A 19,254-nucleotide genomic window follows, 5' to 3' on the forward strand; every position below is an offset into this window, starting at 1 on the left:
CCCACGGTGACTGTGGGGTTGCAAGTTGTCAACAAATATGTAGCTCTTAAGTTTTTGACTACGCAGAATAAAATGGCCATCAAAGAATTTTGATCCGATGACTTTGGGAAAGGATGGGCGTGGGAGGGGGCCTAGGTGCCCTCCAATTTTCTGTTCACTTAAAAAGGGCACTAGAACTTTTAATTTCCGTTAGAAAGAGTCCTCTTATGACATTCTAGGGCCACTTGGTAGATACGATCACCCCTGGGAAAAACAACAACAAAAAAACAACTAAACACGCATCCGTTATCTGTCTTGTGGCAAAAAATACAAAATTCCACATTTTTGTAGATAAGAACTTGAAACTACTATTGTAGTTTCATGTTCTCTGATACGCTGAATCTAATGGTGTGATTTTCGTTAAGATTCTATGACGTTTAAGGAGCGTTTCTTCTATTTCCTAAAATAAGGCAAATTTTCTCAGGCTCGTAACTTTTGATGGGTAAGACTAAACTTGACAAAACTTATATATTTAAAATCAGCATTAAAATGTAATTCTTTTGATGTAACTATTGGTATCAAAATTCCATTTTTTAGGGTTTTGGTAACCATTGAGCTGGGTTGCTCCTTACTACAGTTCGTTACCACAAACTGCTTGAAAACACGTAAAAATATAAAAATTCCAAATATTTCTCGATTTGCAACGCAATACGAAAACAATGCAGAATTTACATACTCATTCAAATTTACATACATGCTCATTCATTGACATATTATAGAACCGGTTTCTTGCGTTAGTCTCTTTCAGCTTAGAATAAGACAAGAAAGAGACAAGTGACAGAAAAGATGGGAAATATATAATTTGGGTTATATATTTGCACATTGGTGAGGTGGGGTAAACTATTTGGACAGTATGACGTTAGAAAACAATTCTATACTTTACCCTCACCTCTTCTAATTTGCCATTAGTTAGTCATTAGGACTAACCTAACTTAACTTCTTGAGTATTGTCGCTATAATAGATAAGCACCCTACCCTGAATAATCCTATCACCCTAATTTCATTGATTGACTGAGGAGATGCTGCTCCCTTAGCTAAGTACGATAGTGTCAATATGAGGTGGGAGAGTGATTGAAATTTTAGCCATAATTAGACAAAGGGGTTTCCGTCATAAGCCCTTTTTGGGTAATATAATTTAAACAAATTTAAATACCCCCGTACCTCAAGGTTTTTGATAGCTTTTTGTACCTTGATAAAATCCTTACCCCTCCCCCCTCTGTTTCCATGAATTAGCACCCTGGCATTATGAAGTAGTTAGCAATATCTTCACAAGTTCGAATTCAAAATGATAATTCCCTCAGAAAATCCAGAAGATTTGTATAAATCTAAATGAAACAATCCACCCGCTTTGGATGTTAGTTAGTGAATGTGGAAGGATTTTGCTTTTTTAGTTGTGAGTTTCTGTTTTGTTTGAGCATTGAAATTGGAAGAGACGCAGCTTTAGGTCCTAGTGAAAAGACTGCTATTGGGTGTAATGTACAATTAACGGGCTATTCAGGTAGCTAAGAAATAGGCTAAACTTACATCTATAGGCTAGTCAGAATTGTATCCTGAATCCAGATTTAACCTTCGTTTGCACAGGAAATAAACTTACCCTATCCGTACCTAATGTGCAAATATATACCAGGAATTGGAGTATTTTTTAGCTACCTAGCCTATAAAGGTAACTATCTTAGTAGGCCTACCTATAAAAGTCTATAAAGGTAGCCTATAGTGGTAAGCTTATTTCCAAGTCGCATGAATAGCCCTTTATGGTAACATCGTCGATTTACGGCTCTCCAGAAGGAATAACTAGGAAGTAAAAGGGGAAGCATTTTAAGATTTGGTAAAATTCTAGTTTAGTGGCTTCTTGCTATCTCGGAAAGGGATTAGGTTAGGAAAATGAAACTTTGAGGGATGGGTCTACAGGCTAAAGTATGTCCCAGGGTAAATTTATAGCAAACCATATAACTGGCTTTCATATAAAGTGAATATACCATTCGATGCCTATTTTTATGCTCTTTACGAATATAATAATCGCTTCTACCGCAAATTCAGATTTAACTACTTTTTAACCTAGCCAAACCCATCCTAACCTAAACTAGCCTTATTATAAATAATTTTAGCACTGAGAAAATGTAGTTTTATTTTGTCGATAATTTTGATGGATTATTATTTTGACGGATAACTCGTACTATAATTGAAAATTCGTCATTTTTAAGAGCTTAAAAAGTGCTTAAATTTTAATTTGTAGTAGAAGCGATTATTATATTCGTAAAGAACATAAAAAAGGGCATCAAGTGGTATGTTCGCTTTATTGGCAAGTCAGTTATATGAACTGTCATATTCTTTGAAAATTCGTCATTTATAAAAGCTAAAAATAGCTTAAATTTGAATTTGCGGTAGAAGAGATTATTATATTCGTAAAGAACATAAAAAAGACATCGAGTGGTATATTTACTTTATACGAAAGCCAGTTATATAGTTTGCTATAAATTAACCTGTCCCGGGAAGGTATTTTGAAGTACCTACCTCCTCTCCCTCAAGAGGATCCTGACCTTTGATGACCCTTAGAAATATGCGTGTTATAAAAGTGAAACCTTGCAAAATAGATCTTCTGCTTGAATGAAGTACAACAAAATTGTTTTGTTGTTTTTGAGCATTAGCATTTTTAGATTCTCTTTTTTATGTTTAAATTCCCTTTTGTGACAATCCACTTCGCTGTAAATATCATGGAAGAAGTTATATTTACCGAAAATTGTTTAGAATCTTGAATACAGATTTTAGCCTACAAATGGGGGTATCAAGAAGGGAAAGTATTAGGAAAACAATTCATACTTTATAACATGCAGAAATTCTTTAGTTAAAACATTTGAAGTTGCTTCTACTATGCTTTACCCTAACCAAAACTGCTCAAAGGGGAAGGGGACTGGGGCAGTTGCTCCGAGTGCCGTGGAGGGCGTTCCGGCTGGGGAGTTGACTATTTTGATCTAGTTTTTCACTTCGATTCGGTTTTATTTTTGCTTGATTTTAAACTGGGAAGGTGGGAAAGGGGGCTGTAATTAATTTTTGCTCAGGCACCATCAACTCTAGCAACAGCTCAACCAGCTCTTTTCCATATTGCGCAAATATTTAACGTAAGTTATTGAAATAATTAATTGCCTTGAGAACTAACTGGAGAGAGGAAAATATGTTAAGAAAACAAATCTTGCTTCATAACATGCAGAATAACCATAGTTAACACATATCGCATGCAGACCCGCTATACTTTACCCCCCCCCCCCTAAAGTGCGATCATATAGCCCAAATTATATATTTTCAATGCATTTTCCCATGCGTAACTTGTTTTTCAAGTTTTTGATTCAATTTGAATTAACAAGGGTTGAAACAAAGTGAGACGCATTGCAAGAATAGCTGAAAAATAAATAATTTGGGCTATATATTTACACATTGGGGGTGGGGTAAAGCATGGGAGATCTGCAAGCAAAATGCGTTGGCTACAATTCTTCTGCGTCTTATGAAGCAAGAATTGTTTCACCATGATTAACTTAACTTCATTTCTTGGGAGCGGTGGCTATAAGACACAAGTACTATTTAATTTATAATTAGGATATTTGTCCATCCGCTGAAACGGGCCTCGGAAAGTAGCCCATGGACCAATAGGAACTATTTTTCAAGATTACTAAAGCAATTTGGCCTATGCCATTATTATCATAGGCAGCGCAATAATGCAGCTTAAGGGGTAATGTTTCTATAAATGAACTATTCAGTTAGCTAAGAAGTAAACTTACCTCTTTAGTCAGCACTGCATCCTAAATCCAAGTTTAACATTCATTTACATCGAAAATAAACTTCACCCCACTCCTATATATACCAATTCAGGGTGTATACTTGTACATTAAGGGTGAGGGTAAAGTCCATTTCCAATGCAAATGAATATCAAATTTGGATTTATGATGTAATTCTGACTGTAGAGGCAAGTTTATTTCTTAGTTAAATGAATAGTCCTTTAACAGACGTTATCCATGTAAAGAGAAGTGTGGGTAGGCCTGCAACGTGTTGTTTATTATTTTTTTTTTAGACTAGGGCTTTTCGTATATAAGGATTTTCGCAGAAACCTTTAAAGGAGTTCAGTCAATTCGAAATTGAAAGTCCCTTTTGATTGTCGTGTTATTGGAGGACACTAGTCCCCCCTCCCACGCCCAATATTGCTCCAACCACACCCAATCAAAATTTTGAGATAGCTATTTTGTTCAACTTTGTTGAAAGGTCCGGAAATTATATCTTGTTGGATGACAATCCCTCCCTCCTATAGCCCTCAGGACAAGAGTGTTAAGTTATTCCCCGGGGGTGTATAATTTCTTAGAAAAGAAAGTTTTATAAACTTTGAAGGGGACTCGATGAATTGGAAATCAGAAATTTTAGTGTCCTTTCTAAGAGTAAAAGCGATGGGAGGCCAGCTATTCCTCTCCCTTCACGTCGCATTTTTCCCAAATGAATCCGATAAAAATTTTGAAATAGCTGCTTGTTCTAAAAACTGTCCAAAGATCACATTGCTAGGTCTTTGGGATTAAAACTACCCTCCAAAGTCTGGGGGGCAAGGGTTATAAGTTATGTTCCTGGGGTTATAAGGCTTTTTTTTAGAAGGGATGATTGTGTAAACTTCAGAGGAGGTTCATTGGATTGAAAATGTATAGTTCTAGTTCCCTTTAAAGGGTAAAAAATGATGGAGGGTAAATAGCTCCCCCTCCTTGAGATTCTATATTCCCCCCAAAAAAATCGGATCGAAAGTGTGAGTTAGACGTTTGTTCACAATCAAACAGTTCGGGGTAACGAACTGCAGTAAGGAGCGACCCGGCTCAATGGTAACCAAAACTCTATAAAATAGAATTTTGATACCAATAGCTATATAAAATGAATTGCATTTTAATGCTGATTTTAAATATATCAGTTTCATCTTGTTTAGTCTTACCCATCAAAAGTTACGAACCTGAGAAAATTTGCCTTATTTTAGAAAAATTGGGGGAAACACCCCCTAAAAGCTATACAATCTTAACGAAAATCACACCATCAGATTCAGCGTATCAGAGTACTCTGTAATAGAAGTTTCAAGCTCCTATCTACAAAAATGTGGAATTTCGCATTTTTTGCCAGAAGACAAATCACGGATGCCTGTTTATTCATTTTTTTTCCGGGAGTGATCGTACTGATTCAGAGGTCCTAGAATGTCGCGAGAGGGCTCATTCTAACGAAAATTAAAAGTTTTACGGCCCTTTTTAAGTGACCAAAAAATTGGAGGGCACCTAGGGATTACGAATTTCTCGTAAATCCAGGAGCACCGGGCATTTCAGGAGAAAATGATCCAAGCGTTCATCCTCATCCTAACCTAACGGGGACACCAAGAGGGGTTAACCGAAGGGGACAAACATACCGCCTATCAGGACCAATTATCATTTGTTTTCGTCATACGTTTTTTTGCCTGTTCTGGATTGGAAGACAATTCGCCCTAAGCTAAATCCAACGACGTAGAATCATGGCCGGCAAATTAAATTTAAAATAAACCTCCTCTCCAAAAGTAGGCTTTGCCTGATTATAATGTTGTAGAGTTGTAGAATCTAAAACCAGCCCTTGCCAATGCTGAATTTCCTGACTCTCTAATATAAATTATCGTTACTTTGTCTTTTTTTCGATCAATTGAAAATTCGAAAAATTAACTTCAATATTTAAAAAAAAAACTATTCCACCAGTAGAACTGACAGGCTGGGAAAAATGCCATTATGCCTGATTTATTCTGTCGTATTTATTTTTAACGGACTAATTATTTATTTTTTTTTTGGGGGGGGGGTCAATGGTGTGACTGGAAGCTCAGCTGTAACTGAGTACCTGAAGAAATCTGCGGAAGGTAAATAAGAGGGGTTTGCGAAAACACAGGATGGTTGGCCCCCCACCCCCATTGCACTTCCGGGCTGAAGGTTCAAGAAACAGAGAAGAACACCACCGGTAGGGACTGTATAAACTCCAATGGTGTATTCTTTTTCTTTTTCTTTACCTACCTTATTTATTTTGGATGGGCAAGTTAAGACAAGGAGGGAAACTAGAAATTCCTAAAACGGGAGAACCTTATTTCTCATTTTCATACTTTGATAATATTTCGGAGTTTTCCTAGAAAGGGGGGGAGGCATCCTTGGCCGCAACCGGTGGAATTCTCCTTTAAGATGAGCCCGCCGGACTAATCGTGTTTCAAACCATAAGTTTTAGAGAATATTGGATTTGATACTGCTTTAAATTGTTAGAATGACAGAAAAGTTGAGATGGCTAGGACACGTGCTACGAATGAAAAATGGCTGACAATCAAATATTCTACTTTTCAGCCAACTATCCAGGGCCAAACGGAATGCAAGTCGTCTCCAAATTAGGCAGCCGAATTCATTTGGGAGGCTTTAAGGGAAACTAGAAATTCTAGAAAGAGGGTGGCTCTAGACATGTTGGTAGGGAGGAGAAGCGTGCCTAGCTATGTTGGTGTTAGGCAGCTTGGTGCGGCAGGGAGTTCTAGTAGTTGTAGAGAATCCACAAAAAGTAGTGATTCAAAAAGTCTTCACATCTAACAGTCTCTTTGTGTTTGCATCTACATAGAGACTCGGAACTTCGATCTTTCTTTTCCAGAAGAAAGGGTAGTCATTGTAGTAAACTTGTTACGGTGACTGTCCGAAATTCCTATTTCTCTGCTTGGATTCAATTAGCTTTGCGAATCTGCATTTCCAAGCTTTGGTTGTAAAAATTAGATTAGGTTAAATTAAGCTATAAATCTTAGAAATGGGTTAAAAATCTATCCTAGATAAACCTGTCACCATAAAACCTTGCATAAAACTAAAAAAGTAGATTGGAGACGCTGAATAAACGCTGAAACACTGATTCTTTTCAATTTAATTTCTTATTGTTTTTTTTTAAATAACGCCTGAAACTCCAGCGCCCCCTGTATGGAAATTCTCTTCTCTCATGATAAATTCCTCAATGTAGAGATCCTCCCACGTAACTCCCTCCCTCAATGAAATGAGCATGGGAGGGGGCCTATTTGTCCTTCATTTTTTGTGGTCACTTAAAGAGGGCATTAAAAGTTTTAAACTCTGTTAGAATGAGCTCTTTTGCAACATCCTTTGACCATTGGGTCGACAGGATCCCCCCTGGAAAATAACCAAAAAAACAAAAAAAAACAAATAAACACCGTGATTTTTCTGGCAAAAAACACAAAATTCCACAATTTTGCAGATCGAAGCTTGAAACCTCTACAGTAGGCTTCTCTGATATGCTGAATCTGATTCTGTGCTTTCCATTAAGATTCTATGAATTTTAGGGCGTGTTTACCTCTTTTACGAAAATAAGGCAAATTTTCTCAGACTCGTAATTTTTGATGGGTAGGATTTAACTTGATGAAACTTATATATTTAAAATCAGCATGAAAGTCCAATACAGTTGATGTATCTATTGGTATCAAAATTCCGTTTTTTATAGTCTCGATTACTATTCAGATGGGTCCCTCCTTACCACAGTTTGTTACCACGAACTGTTTGATAACACTGCTGCGGTTAAGGTAGAATATGATGTTAGTGGCTGGTTTCGTATTAAATCAGGAGTTCAACGGGGTTGCGTTCTATCATCATTAGTTCGAATGATTCTGGTGGAGTTTGTCCTAAGGAGAACAGCAAAGGTAATGTGAGAGCACATAATTATGAGTCCCCTAGACTTTAGCTATGATGACGGAAATAAAAGTTCCCTAGACTTGATGATGATTCAAGCATCTTAGATGGAAATGTTAATAAAATAAATGAACTATTAGAGATTTTGCAAGTTCATTTGTGCTAGAATACGTTTAAAAAACTAATTTTAAGCAAACTTATATCAATAAAGCAGGCTCACTTACCATGGTAGTATTATTAGTAAAGACAATGGAAAAGTTTCTAAGAATTTTTACTTAACCACTAATTAGGCTATTTTTTATTTGTTTGTTCCGGATAATCTTCTCAATAGTATCTTTATACAACACTGAATTAGACCTTTGATATCTTGTAGCGGCTTAGGTTTGTGGCAAACATTCTTGCTTACTTTCTTTACTTTAAAGCAACTGGATACCGTGTCAATGAGGTCCATTTTAATTTTTTTAGCACTTGGTATTATCCAATTGACATATAGCGATCGCAAATTCTGTCGGTCTTTCCCGGTTTTGATACTTAAGGCCCTTCCAGGTAAGCTAGGACGATGAAATTTAGCAGGCGTGTCAGGGACCAGGCCAGATTAAATTAGAAATAGTCGTTTTCCTGATTCGATTATCTGGAGGGGATTTGGGCCGGATAATTCGGAAAAATTGGAAAAAGTCAGGTATTTTTAACTTACGAAGGATTGATCGGATCTTAATGAAATTTGAATTTTTGAAGGATATTGTGTCTCAAAGCTCTTATTTTAAATCCCTACTGGATCCAATGACATTGGGGGGAATTGAGGGGGGCACCTAAAATCTTGGAAAACGCTTAGAGTGGACGGATCGGGATGTGACTGACATAACCGGACCGGATCCGCTCTCTTTTTTGGAGTCTGGGGGGGGGGGGGAGTAATTCGGGAAATTAGTCCTAGATACGTGATTGACATAACCGGAACGGATCCGCTCTCTTTGGGGGAGTTGGGGCGGGGGGAGTTTAATTCTGAAAAATTAGAAAAAAATTAGGTATTTTTCTGAAAAATTGGAAAAATGATATATTTTTAATTTATGAAGGAGTGAACGGGATCTTGAAGAAATTTGAATTTTGGAAGGATATTGTGTCTCAGAGCTCTTATTTTAAATCCCGACTGGATCCGGGGACATGGGGGGGGGGCAGAAAATCTTGAAAAACGCTTAGAGTGGAGGGATCGGGATGAAACATGGCGGAGCAAAAGAAGCATAAGTCCTAGATACGTGATTGACATAACCGGAACAAATCCGATCTCTGGGGGGAATTGGGGGGGGGGGGTTTAATTCTGATAAATTAGAAAAAATGAGATATTTTAACTTACGAAGGAGTGATCGGATCTTAATAAAATTCGAAGTTTGGAAGGATATTGTGTTTTAGTGCTCTTTTTTTAATCCCGACTGGATCCGGTATTATTGGGGGGAGTTGGGGGCGGGGAACCTAAAATCTAGTGAAACGCTCAGATTGGAGGGATCGGGATGAAACTTGGTGGTAAAAATAATCTTAAGTCCTAGATACTTGATTGATATCACCGGAACGGATCTGCTCTCTTTGGGGGAGCTGGGGGGAGGAGGGTTAATTCTGAAAAATTAGAAAAAATGAGGCATTTTTAACTTACGAATGAGTTGTCGGATCTTAATGAAATTTGATTTTTGGAAGGATATCGTGTCTCAGAGCTCTTGCTTAAAATCCTGACTGGATCCGGTGACATTGGAGGTAGTCTGGGGGGGGGGCCCGAAATCTCGGGAAACGCCTAGAGAGGAGGGATTGGGATGAAACCTGGTGGGAAAAATAAGCACAAGTCATAGATACGGGGTTGACATAACCGGAAAGAGTCTGCTCTCTTTGGGGGAATTGGGGGGGGGAGGGTTAATTCTTCAACATTGGAAAAAAGAGGTATTTTTAACTTACGAAAGAGTAATTGTATCTCAATGAAATTTCATATTTAGAAGGACCTCAAAACTCAGTTCGCAAATTTGAAATCCTGACATGACCCTGTGTCATTAGGGGGGGGGGGGGGGCTGGAAATCTTGGAAAACGCTTAAAGCGGAGAGATCAGGATGAAACTAGTCCAAGATACGTGACTGACATAACCAGACTGGATCCGCTCTCTTTTGTGGATTGGGGGAGGGGTAATTCAGAAAAATTTGAAAAAAATGAGGTATTTGTAACTTACGAACGGGTGATCAGATCTTAACGAAATTTGACATCTAGAAGGATCTTGTGCTTTAGAACTCTCATTTCAAATCCCGACCAGATCTGGTAACATTGAAGTGAGTTGGAGGGGGAAGTCGAATTCTTGGAAAACGTGAAAATCGAGGTATCATACGAATGGGTGATCGGATCTTAATGAAACTCGATATATAGAAGAATCTTGTGTCTCAGATGCTCCAATTTCAATTCAAATCGGTTCCAGGGACATAGAAGGCTGGAGGGGAAAATAGAAATCTTGGAAACCGGAAATCTTAGAAAACGCTTAGAGTGGATTAGTCTGGGTGAAACTTGATGGATAGAATGAGCACAAGTTATAGATACGGGATTGACATAATTGGTACGGATCCGTTCTCTTTGGGGGAGCTGTGGGTTGTTAATTTGAAAAAAATTAGAAAAATTGAAGTATTTCAAATAGTTCGTGGTAACGAACTGTAGTAAGGAGCGACCCGGCTCAATAGTAACCGAAACTCTAAAAGATGGAATTTTGATACCAATAGTTACAAAAAAAAATCGCATTTTAATGCTGATTTTAAATATACAATTTTCATCAAGATCAGTTATACCCATCAAAAGTTACGAGCCTGAGAAAATTTGCCTCATTTTAGAAAATTGGGGTAAACATCCCCTAAAAGCCATACAATCTTAACGAAAATCACACCATCTGATTCAGCGTATCAGAAAACCTTATTGTAGAAGTTTCAAGCTCCTATCTACAAAAATGTGGAATTTCGCATTTTTTTTTGCCAGAAGACAGATCACGGATGCGTGTTTATTTGTTTTCTTTTTTTTCAGGGGTGATCGTATCGACTGAGTGGTCCTAAAATCTTGCGAGAGGGCTCATTCTAACGGAAAATAAAAGTTCTAGTGCCCTTTTTAAGTAACCAAAAAAATTGGAGGGCACCTAGGCCCCCTCCCACGCTCATTTTTTCCCAAAGTCACCAGATCAAAATTCTGAGATAGCCATTTTATTCACCATATCGAAAAACCTAACAACTATGTCTTTAGAGACGACTTATTCCTCCGCAGTCCCCGTGGGAGGGGCTGCAAGTTGAAAACTTTGACATGTGTTTACATGTAGTAATGGTTACTGGGAAGTGTACAGACGTCTTCAGGGGGATTTTTTTGGGTTTAGGGGAGAGAGTTGAGGGTGGGGTTACATGGGAGGATATTTCCATGGAGAGACTTCTCATGGTAAAAGAAAATTTCAATGAAGGGGGTGCAGGATTTTCTAGCATTATTTAAAAAAAAATATGAAAAGTTTTTTCTACTGAAAGTAAGGAGCAACATTAAAACTTAAAACGAACAAAAATTATTACGCATATGAGGGGTTTACCTTCTCGTTATACCTCACTCTTTCCGCTAAAGTATTTTTATTAATTTCAACTATTTATTCTACGGCCTTTGTGATTCATAGGTCATTCTTAAGGAATTGGGACACAATCTAAGCTTTAGTGTAAAGAGCGAGGTATCGACGAGGGTTGAACCCCCTCATATACGCAATAAAAACATACGAATATAGAAGTTCATTACGTAATTTAATTCGTTAGTTACGTATGTTTTTTACCAATGAAAACGTTTGTAAAAAATTAAAAGTTCTAGTTGCTTTTTTAAGTAATCAAAAACTTGGAGGGCAACTAGGCCACCTCCTTCGCTTCTTTTTTCTCAAAATCTTCCGATTAATTGCTATTAATTAATATGCAAATTTCGTTTTAGTTATTTATGTGCGGAGAGCCAAGATCAAAACGTGCATTAATTCAAAAACGTCCAGAAATTAAATAAAAAAAAAACAAGTTTTTGTAACGGTAAGAAAGGAGCGACATTAAAACGTCATTTTATGAAAACAATAAAAATATTTAAAAACATATAAATAAATTTTAAGCCATATTATATGGGCCATAATATAAAAAAATTATTGTTAAGTTGAAAAGGGGTCAGTACAAGCATAAGAAAAGGATAATTTTTTTTGTCAATTTTTCTCTGGATATTAGGGGCATTGTTTTTCGAATCTTGAAGTCAAGCATTGGATCTTCTAGTCAAGAGGCTATCCTTTGAATAAAGTTAATTTCATTGTATTTCCTGCGAAATTTGTGGGTTCCAAACCGGAGAACCATATTCAAGATGTGGACGGATAAAGGAGTATATGTAGTGAATGTTCTATCCTAATACTAGTAAAGTTGACAAGATAAGCTATATAATGGGAGGTAGATGTAGAACTGAGGCTCCCGAATTGTCCCAGATCTGTAAGAGGAGGAAGGATTTTTTCCTTCTGCAAAGATACAGCAGAGGATTCTTCGTATAGTTCGGATAATAAACGAGATCGGACGAACACCTTCAAAACCAATATTCTAATAAGGGAAATGGGATATCAAAAGGACACACACTGGAATTTCTTAGCTAATTTCAAATGGGAAAATCACACGAAGAAAGGGGAGATTGTTTCTGCCGGTATATGATTAAACTATACAAGATGCATTTCTTAAGTATGGTTTTGAGGTTAGAAATAACTTATTGAAGATTATGAATATGGTCTACGCAAAAGGAGAAGTACCTAGCGATTTCAGGGAAATCTTAAAACAACTGTATAACAAAGTTAATCTGGGTGAGTGTAGTAATTATCGAGGCATTAGCCTGGTCTCCTATTAGAAAATTTCTAGTAATGTAATGCTTTTTAGACTGAGAGATGCTGTAGAGACAGTTATAAGAGAAGAACAGAGCTTCAGCGAAGGTCTTATCCTTTTATAGTATGAATGAATGAATGATTTTATTTAGTGACTAAACCCCTATAGAGGGTTTCACTATCTAATCTACAAAATACAACACATCGATTATATCACAAATGCAGCTACAATATGCAATCTACGAAATAGTACAGAAGGAAAAAAAATACACAGTATCCAGTCTCTTTGTTTGATTCAAGTATGTCAGAACAGCATATTGAGCCCCTTTAATAGATCAAATAACCTTAATATTAAAAATATCAGAGTAAGAAAACTCTTGTAATCTAAATTGCATTTCGGCTCTTTCATTTTCAAAAAGTTTACACTAAAAAAAAAATAATGACATAAAGTTTCTTCATCACCACAATCACATGTGGAACAATTACTTTTATTAATTCTACATAAAAATTAGTTTACAGTTTTAACTCATTTAACTCATTAATTTACAGGGACCAGTAAATAATTAGGTGAAGTTTTCAAAACTTGAAGAAGGTCATTACGATCAGTGACAAACTGGAGGATCCATGGCTTAACAGCTTGGCAGAATATTTCATACCATTTCATATATAGGTTTATGCGTAAAGTTTTCCTAATTTCATTTAAAGTATTAGACGAAGAAAGGGAATTTACGAGTATATAATTTTCTTGCGAGTCAGTATAATATATATGTTCATTTAATTTGTGGCTATTTAAATTATTTAAATGTGACCAATAATTAAGCGGATAAAAAAGCTTTGGAAATCAAAATCATAGAAATTCTTTGGACAGATACTAACTTTTTTACAATTTTCTTTTTATTCAGCACTGACAACCATAAATGTAATGGTGGTGGTAATATAAAATTATTACCTGTATTACCATAAAGGTAATACAGGTAATATAAAATGGTGGATTCAATAGCAGCTAGAGAGAGAGATAGAGACAGAGAGAGACATAGGTTTATTTAAACAACATCGTAGCTAACAGCTAATTTGCGTTGCTTCACTATGCTAAATAACAAACTAACACAAAAAAAAGAAGAAAATATCACTCGGCTTGTTGTTGTTGTTGTTGATTCCAACGTTTTTGGAGCATGAATCAGCTCCGTCACGTACGTATCAATCTTGTCCAGACAATGTGTATGGAAAATTTTTAAGAAACGATGACTACTTTTAGATTAGTGAATCACTTAGAATCGTTATTTGCAGATTCTTTGTTGGTGGCAAACCATTTTTTCCACTAGTATAGCCACCTACATCAGACCCCCTTAATTATTTCTAAAGCATTTACAGCCATAAATTACAATTTACATTAAATTTCGTGGGAAACACATTAAACTTATACAATATATTGAATACATTAATAAACATTTGACTTGATACAACATGACCCAGGACTGCTAAAGCACATCAAATAAACTTGAAGTTCTAATAAAACAACCCAGTGCAGAAACAGATACCCTACAAGCCCATGGAGGGGCGGATAATGACCCACCACCGCACGGAAAGTAAAGGCACCAAAGAGCTTTAGAACTTTTCTTTTTAAAATTTCACGCTGGATATAATACTTTTTACACGACATTATAACATGGCGGACATCTTCATATACATTACATACATTGCAGTTTGGGGAGTCAACCAAATTCCATTTAAAGAGAACAGAATTCACTTTAGCATGGCCAGATCTGATTCGAAATATTGTTGTGGCAATTTTCCTCTCACTGTGAATTAAGTCCAATGGAGGAGGCTTAAAATCATATAGATCCAAGATTGTATTAGTGGACTTTCTTGTGAAATCAGCTTTCTCATCAATTGCGGATTGGGCCTCATAACTCTGAATATATTCACTCAGGGACAAGTTTACATCCAACAATTCACCATTTCTGCAAGCCCATTTTGCCATTTTATCAGCTGACTCGTTCCCAGGAATACCTATATGTGCTGGGACCCATGTAAGTTGTAGATCATAACCACGTTTTAGAAGGTCATCAACTATTTTTTCAATTTGTGCAGCAGTTTCTTTGGCATCATTTTGTTTCATAGCTAAGTAATTTAACACAGATAGAGAATAAGAACAAATCAAAAAGCTACCAACTATACCGTTTGACTTAATATAAAGAAGTGCTTGATAAATAGCAATCATTTCTGCAGAAAAAACAGTAAGCTTGTCAGGTAGCTTAAATCCCCAAGAAGTACCAGTTGACGGGACTACAAAAGCGCAGCCTGTACCCACTTCCGACTTAGATCCGTCAGTGTATATGTGAGTAAAGTCAGTCCACTGTAGAGTCAGCCTATACCACTCTAGTTTTAAAATTATTGTTCCTAAATCTTTATTTCTGTTATCTAGAGCTAAAATAATTACATTACCTATTCCGTTGAAGCGTGAGGAAAGGTCATCTATGTTTGGGGTTGGAACTAGGCATGGAAGGCCAGCATTACTCATCAGACAAGAATATTTATAGACTGTAGGGGAAAACCTTGGTCTAAACTGGAGATCTTGATTTCATGTAGCAATGCATTCTTTATACACAATATGATTTGTTGATCCCATTTTTTTAGAAAGTAACGGGCTTGAAGATTATTTCTTCTCCTCTGAAGTGATGTGACGCCAAGCTCACAGTAGAGGGCTGGGATGGGGGTGGTTTTTAAGCAGCCTAGAGCTCGTCGGAGAACTTGATTAAAAGCTGAATCAAGTTTCTGGAGGTTGTGCTTAGTTGCTTCCCTATAGAACATGCTACCATAGTCCAGTTTGCTGGTGATTGTTGCTCCAATTAGTTTCGAAACACAAGAATATGGGGCTCCTCTTTTAGAGGGGCAGATTGCATTGATAAAGTTTGCCCTACTCCTTAGGTTACCAACAAGATAGTCAATGTGGTTAGTCCATTGCAACTTTGAATTCAGCAAGACTCCTAGATAGCAAAATTTCTCTGCATGTTGGATGTCCACTCCTGCTAAAGACACAATGGGGGGTTGAACATTTGTTCGATTTTTCCTTGAGAAAAGAACACTTACTGACTTCTCTGTATAAAATGACATGTAGTTTTCCATTGTCCAATTTTCTAAGTAATACAGGGCTTTTTGTACTGAAGCCTTAAGGCATCCCCTATCTCGAGAGGAGGCACCTACTGCAATGTCATCAGCATATAAGCATAGTTTACAACCCAGTATCGTATCTAAGTTTATATCGTGACAATACACTAAAAACAATAAAGGACTTAGTACCCCTCCTTGGGGGAGACCCACATTATTTGGAGTACTAAAAAAGCCAAAGGAATGATTTTCTAAAGTTATTTCTATTTTCCTCTCTGTCAAGAAATTACCAATCCATTCCACGATTTGAGGGCTGATATTTAGCTTCTTTAGTTTTGCCATTAGAGTAGGGATATTCACTCTGTCAAATGCTGAAGTCATATCAAGGAAACCAGCTAGAGTTTCTTTTCCTAGGCGGAATCCCTGTTTTATTTGATTTTCAAGCCTCACAAGACAGTCTATTGTACTGCGTTGGGGCAGAAAGCCTAGTTGTTCTGGCTGAACTACTTTCTCAATTTCTGGTAGAACTATCTTTTTTTATCAGTCTCTCCATTAGCTTGCAAAGGCATGAAGTCAAGGCAATTGGGCGATATGATTTTGGGGATGTAGGGTCCTTTTGGGGTTTCAGGATTGGTATTATTGCAGCTTTTTTCCAAAGCGATGGGACATAACCTTCCTTGATGGACCTATTAAACAAAGTTAAGACAGAAGCCTTAAGCTGGGGGGCATGTTGGAATTGTTTGTAACTGTAGGATTTCTTCTAAACTTGTGTCTTGCCGTGTTTCGTTCCTTATAAGCTTTTTGGCATGCAGCATTCCACCCTGGTGTGGAGTTTATAGATTTTCTTTTAAGTTTTACATACCCAAATACCCTTTCACTAGCATTCACCATAACTTGAGTTAGCTTCTCATTAAGCTCCTCAACAGAGGTAGGTAGTTCAACATCCGTCAGATCCGAGTCTACCTCTCTCTGCCATTCAGGCCAGGACTCCTTGCGAAAATTCCAACTCACAGACTTCATTAACTGAAGTCTATAAGCAGAAAAATTAAGCATTGACATTATTGGGAAATGATCAGAGTCAAAGGGTGACGGTATAACAACCTCAAAGTCAACTGAAAGGTCTAAAGAAGCAATTGTTAAATATATAGTAGAAGTCTTCCCATTTAAGGGGTTTAGCCTAGTACCTAGATCTATTGGAGTGATAAGACAAACCATATTCTGAGGATCAGTAATAAAACCTGCCAGTAAATTAGAATTATGATTTGGAGATAATTTTGAGTCCCACATTGGGTTGTGAAGGTTGAAGTCACCAGCAATTATTTTCCTCTCTTTACTTTTCTGAAAAGCATCTTTGAACTGCTTAAAATCAAAGTCAGTTGCAGTCCTATTATAATAGTTGATAACGGATATTCAGTTGTCCGTTCCATCTTCTTTGATAGATATAATCCCAATTTCATTTTTTCCTGGGATAAAAGCATCTACTATTTTAAACGGGATATTATCCTTAACTAAAGTCATAAGTCCTCCCCCTGGTCCTGTCTTCTTATCCCATCTAGCCATGCTATAGCCTTTAAAATTTGGGGAAGTTTTCTGTTCATTCAATAAAGTTTCCTGAATCAGTACAATATCTGGCTTACTCCTCACTAGAAGGTTTTTCAATTCTACTACCTTTGATTTTCCCATTCCCCTGATGTTTAGTTGGATTACCCTTTTAGTCATTCTTGGATTTTTCGTTTATGACCACGTTTATTTATTGTCTTTTTCCCTGGAGAGGACAAAATTTTCTTTGGAACAAAGTTATCTTCATCCATACCATCCTCTGAGTCTGTTTCCTTTCCAGAAACAAAGGATTCAGATTTTTTCAGTGAAGACAGGATCTTCTGTACCTCTGCCTTCGAGCTTTTGCTTAACTCTACACTGGAAGCAATCAGTGAGCACAATGATGACACTACTGTGGTTAGTTGGTCTATTTTTTCTCTCAGTAAGACAACTTCCTTTTTAATTGGTTCTTGTATTTTTGGGTAACTCCTTGGAGAATATCTACATCCTTATTCTGTTTGGATATTGCTCGGAGGAAATCAAATGTGTCAAGCGAACAGAACAGGAAGCTATTAAAACTTAGAGTAATTGCGTTTAATACGTTTTGTTCTGTGTAGTCAGTTTTGGCTGTTAACTGATCCTTATTCAGTTTGGACATTACTAGACGGAAATCTAATGTGTGAAAGCTGTTGAAAGTGCATTATAAATTTTTGCTGTCATTTTTTTTCTGTGTAGTTGCTGCTGCCTGTTAACTACTCCTTACTAAGTTTTGGGTATTTCTAGCAATTTTGCAGAAATGTGTTGCAAATTACTGCATAATCAAGGCTCCAGGGTGGCTTTGAAATTTTCAAACTGCAGTTGAACGAACTATCTGAAAAAAAAATCGTATTTAGACTTTTGTTGTAACTGCACGTATTACTGTTCAAAATATATCACTAACAGATCAAGAAAAGCCAGTTCCAATGTTTTTATCTTTCAATGAAAGATAGAAACATTAACAACCAAAGCACAAGTTGTACTAGTTTATTTGCCCAAAGAAACGTTCAGAAAGATTGTAAATAGCTATAAAAAACTGGGTTAAATAGGTGCGGAAAATATACCAAAACAATAGATGGCACTTATTATTCTACTATTTTTGGAGGAACTCAGCCCTTTCATTATTTGAAACCTTTAATAAGGTGAATTTTTCGAAGAACCTCTGTGCAATTACACCTTACCTCTTGATATTCTTCGTAGTTTATTAAAGACTACTCGCCAGCGATCTCAATTTTCAAATTCCTGTCTAGCTCTTAAAAAAAGTCATTAGGTAAATTAAATATCGAAATGAACTCCTACGCGGGAAATACAATATCATTATCGTATATGTTTTTTATCATAGATGACTTAGGACACATTAGAAACATCCCGAAGAAACTCCGCACATTACATATGCCCTTTTGATATTTGTCCATAGTAATTCTCCTAGTGAAAGTTTGACCACTTATTTTCAAATAGTTTTGGAACCTCTATGAAACCCTATTCTTCCGGTGAAACCTGGTTCAGAACTAGGTCGAAAGTTTATTTTTCTAAGTTGGGTTTAATAGGAAATTGTCTTATAATCTGGAACGAATGATACATCAGAATAATAGGGATGGTAATTGCAACATCAAGCTCGATTTTGAATTATCTTTTTTGGTAGTTCATTGAGAATAAAACGTTGAAAAATGCCCTACCCCCCTCTTTGGTTTTAGATTCTCTTTCCATTAAAAAAGGGAAGAGAAATTCTTAACCCCCACCTCTCTGTCCTATTTTTATGAATTGGTGTGATGTCAGACAACGTGTTATTTTGCATCGTGTCTTCGCTTTGTTGTATTTTACAATTCTTTATTGATAAAAATTGGATTTGTATATACTCATACTTTGTATTTTGTTTATAAATAACAGTAAAAAACAATAAGATAGCAAAAAACTAAGAAAGCCGTACATCCCAACAAATCACAACAAAATTTCCCCCCCAAAAAACTGAAAATAGTTTTCACTAATAATTTTAAAATCACAAGT

The 19,254-nt window shown here is 36.6% G+C and overlaps 1 protein-coding gene and 1 long non-coding RNA gene across 4 annotated transcripts in view; one reads left to right on the top strand and one right to left on the bottom strand.

Moving 5' to 3' along the window:
* The first annotated feature begins 1,396 nt into the window (after window positions 1-1,396).
* LOC136033579 (uncharacterized) overlaps window positions 1,397-19,254 on the top strand; it is a 109,145-nt gene continuing 91,287 nt past the window's right edge. For 2 of the 3 annotated variants that reach the window (XR_010618948.1, XR_010618949.1), the window contains exon 1: window positions 1,397-1,432. This is a non-coding gene — a long non-coding RNA (uncharacterized LOC136033579). Of the gene's footprint in view, window positions 1,538-19,254 lie in introns of all 3 variants that reach the window. The other variant, XR_010618950.1, reaches the window with a different exon arrangement.
* Window positions 13,590-19,254, bottom strand: part of LOC136033578 (uncharacterized) — a 126,447-nt gene continuing 120,782 nt past the window's right edge. Inside the window, exon 2 of the mRNA XM_065714335.1 lies at window positions 13,590-18,085. Coding sequence (XP_065570407.1) covers window positions 14,006-15,088 — 1,083 coding nt within the window. The 5' untranslated portion in view covers window positions 15,089-18,085 and the 3' untranslated portion in view covers window positions 13,590-14,005. The remainder of the gene's footprint in view (window positions 18,086-19,254) is intronic.

Source organism: Artemia franciscana, chromosome 12, assembly GCF_032884065.1.
Source record: "Artemia franciscana chromosome 12, ASM3288406v1, whole genome shotgun sequence".
In the NCBI taxonomy this organism is placed as follows: Eukaryota; Metazoa; Arthropoda; class Branchiopoda; order Anostraca; family Artemiidae; genus Artemia; species Artemia franciscana.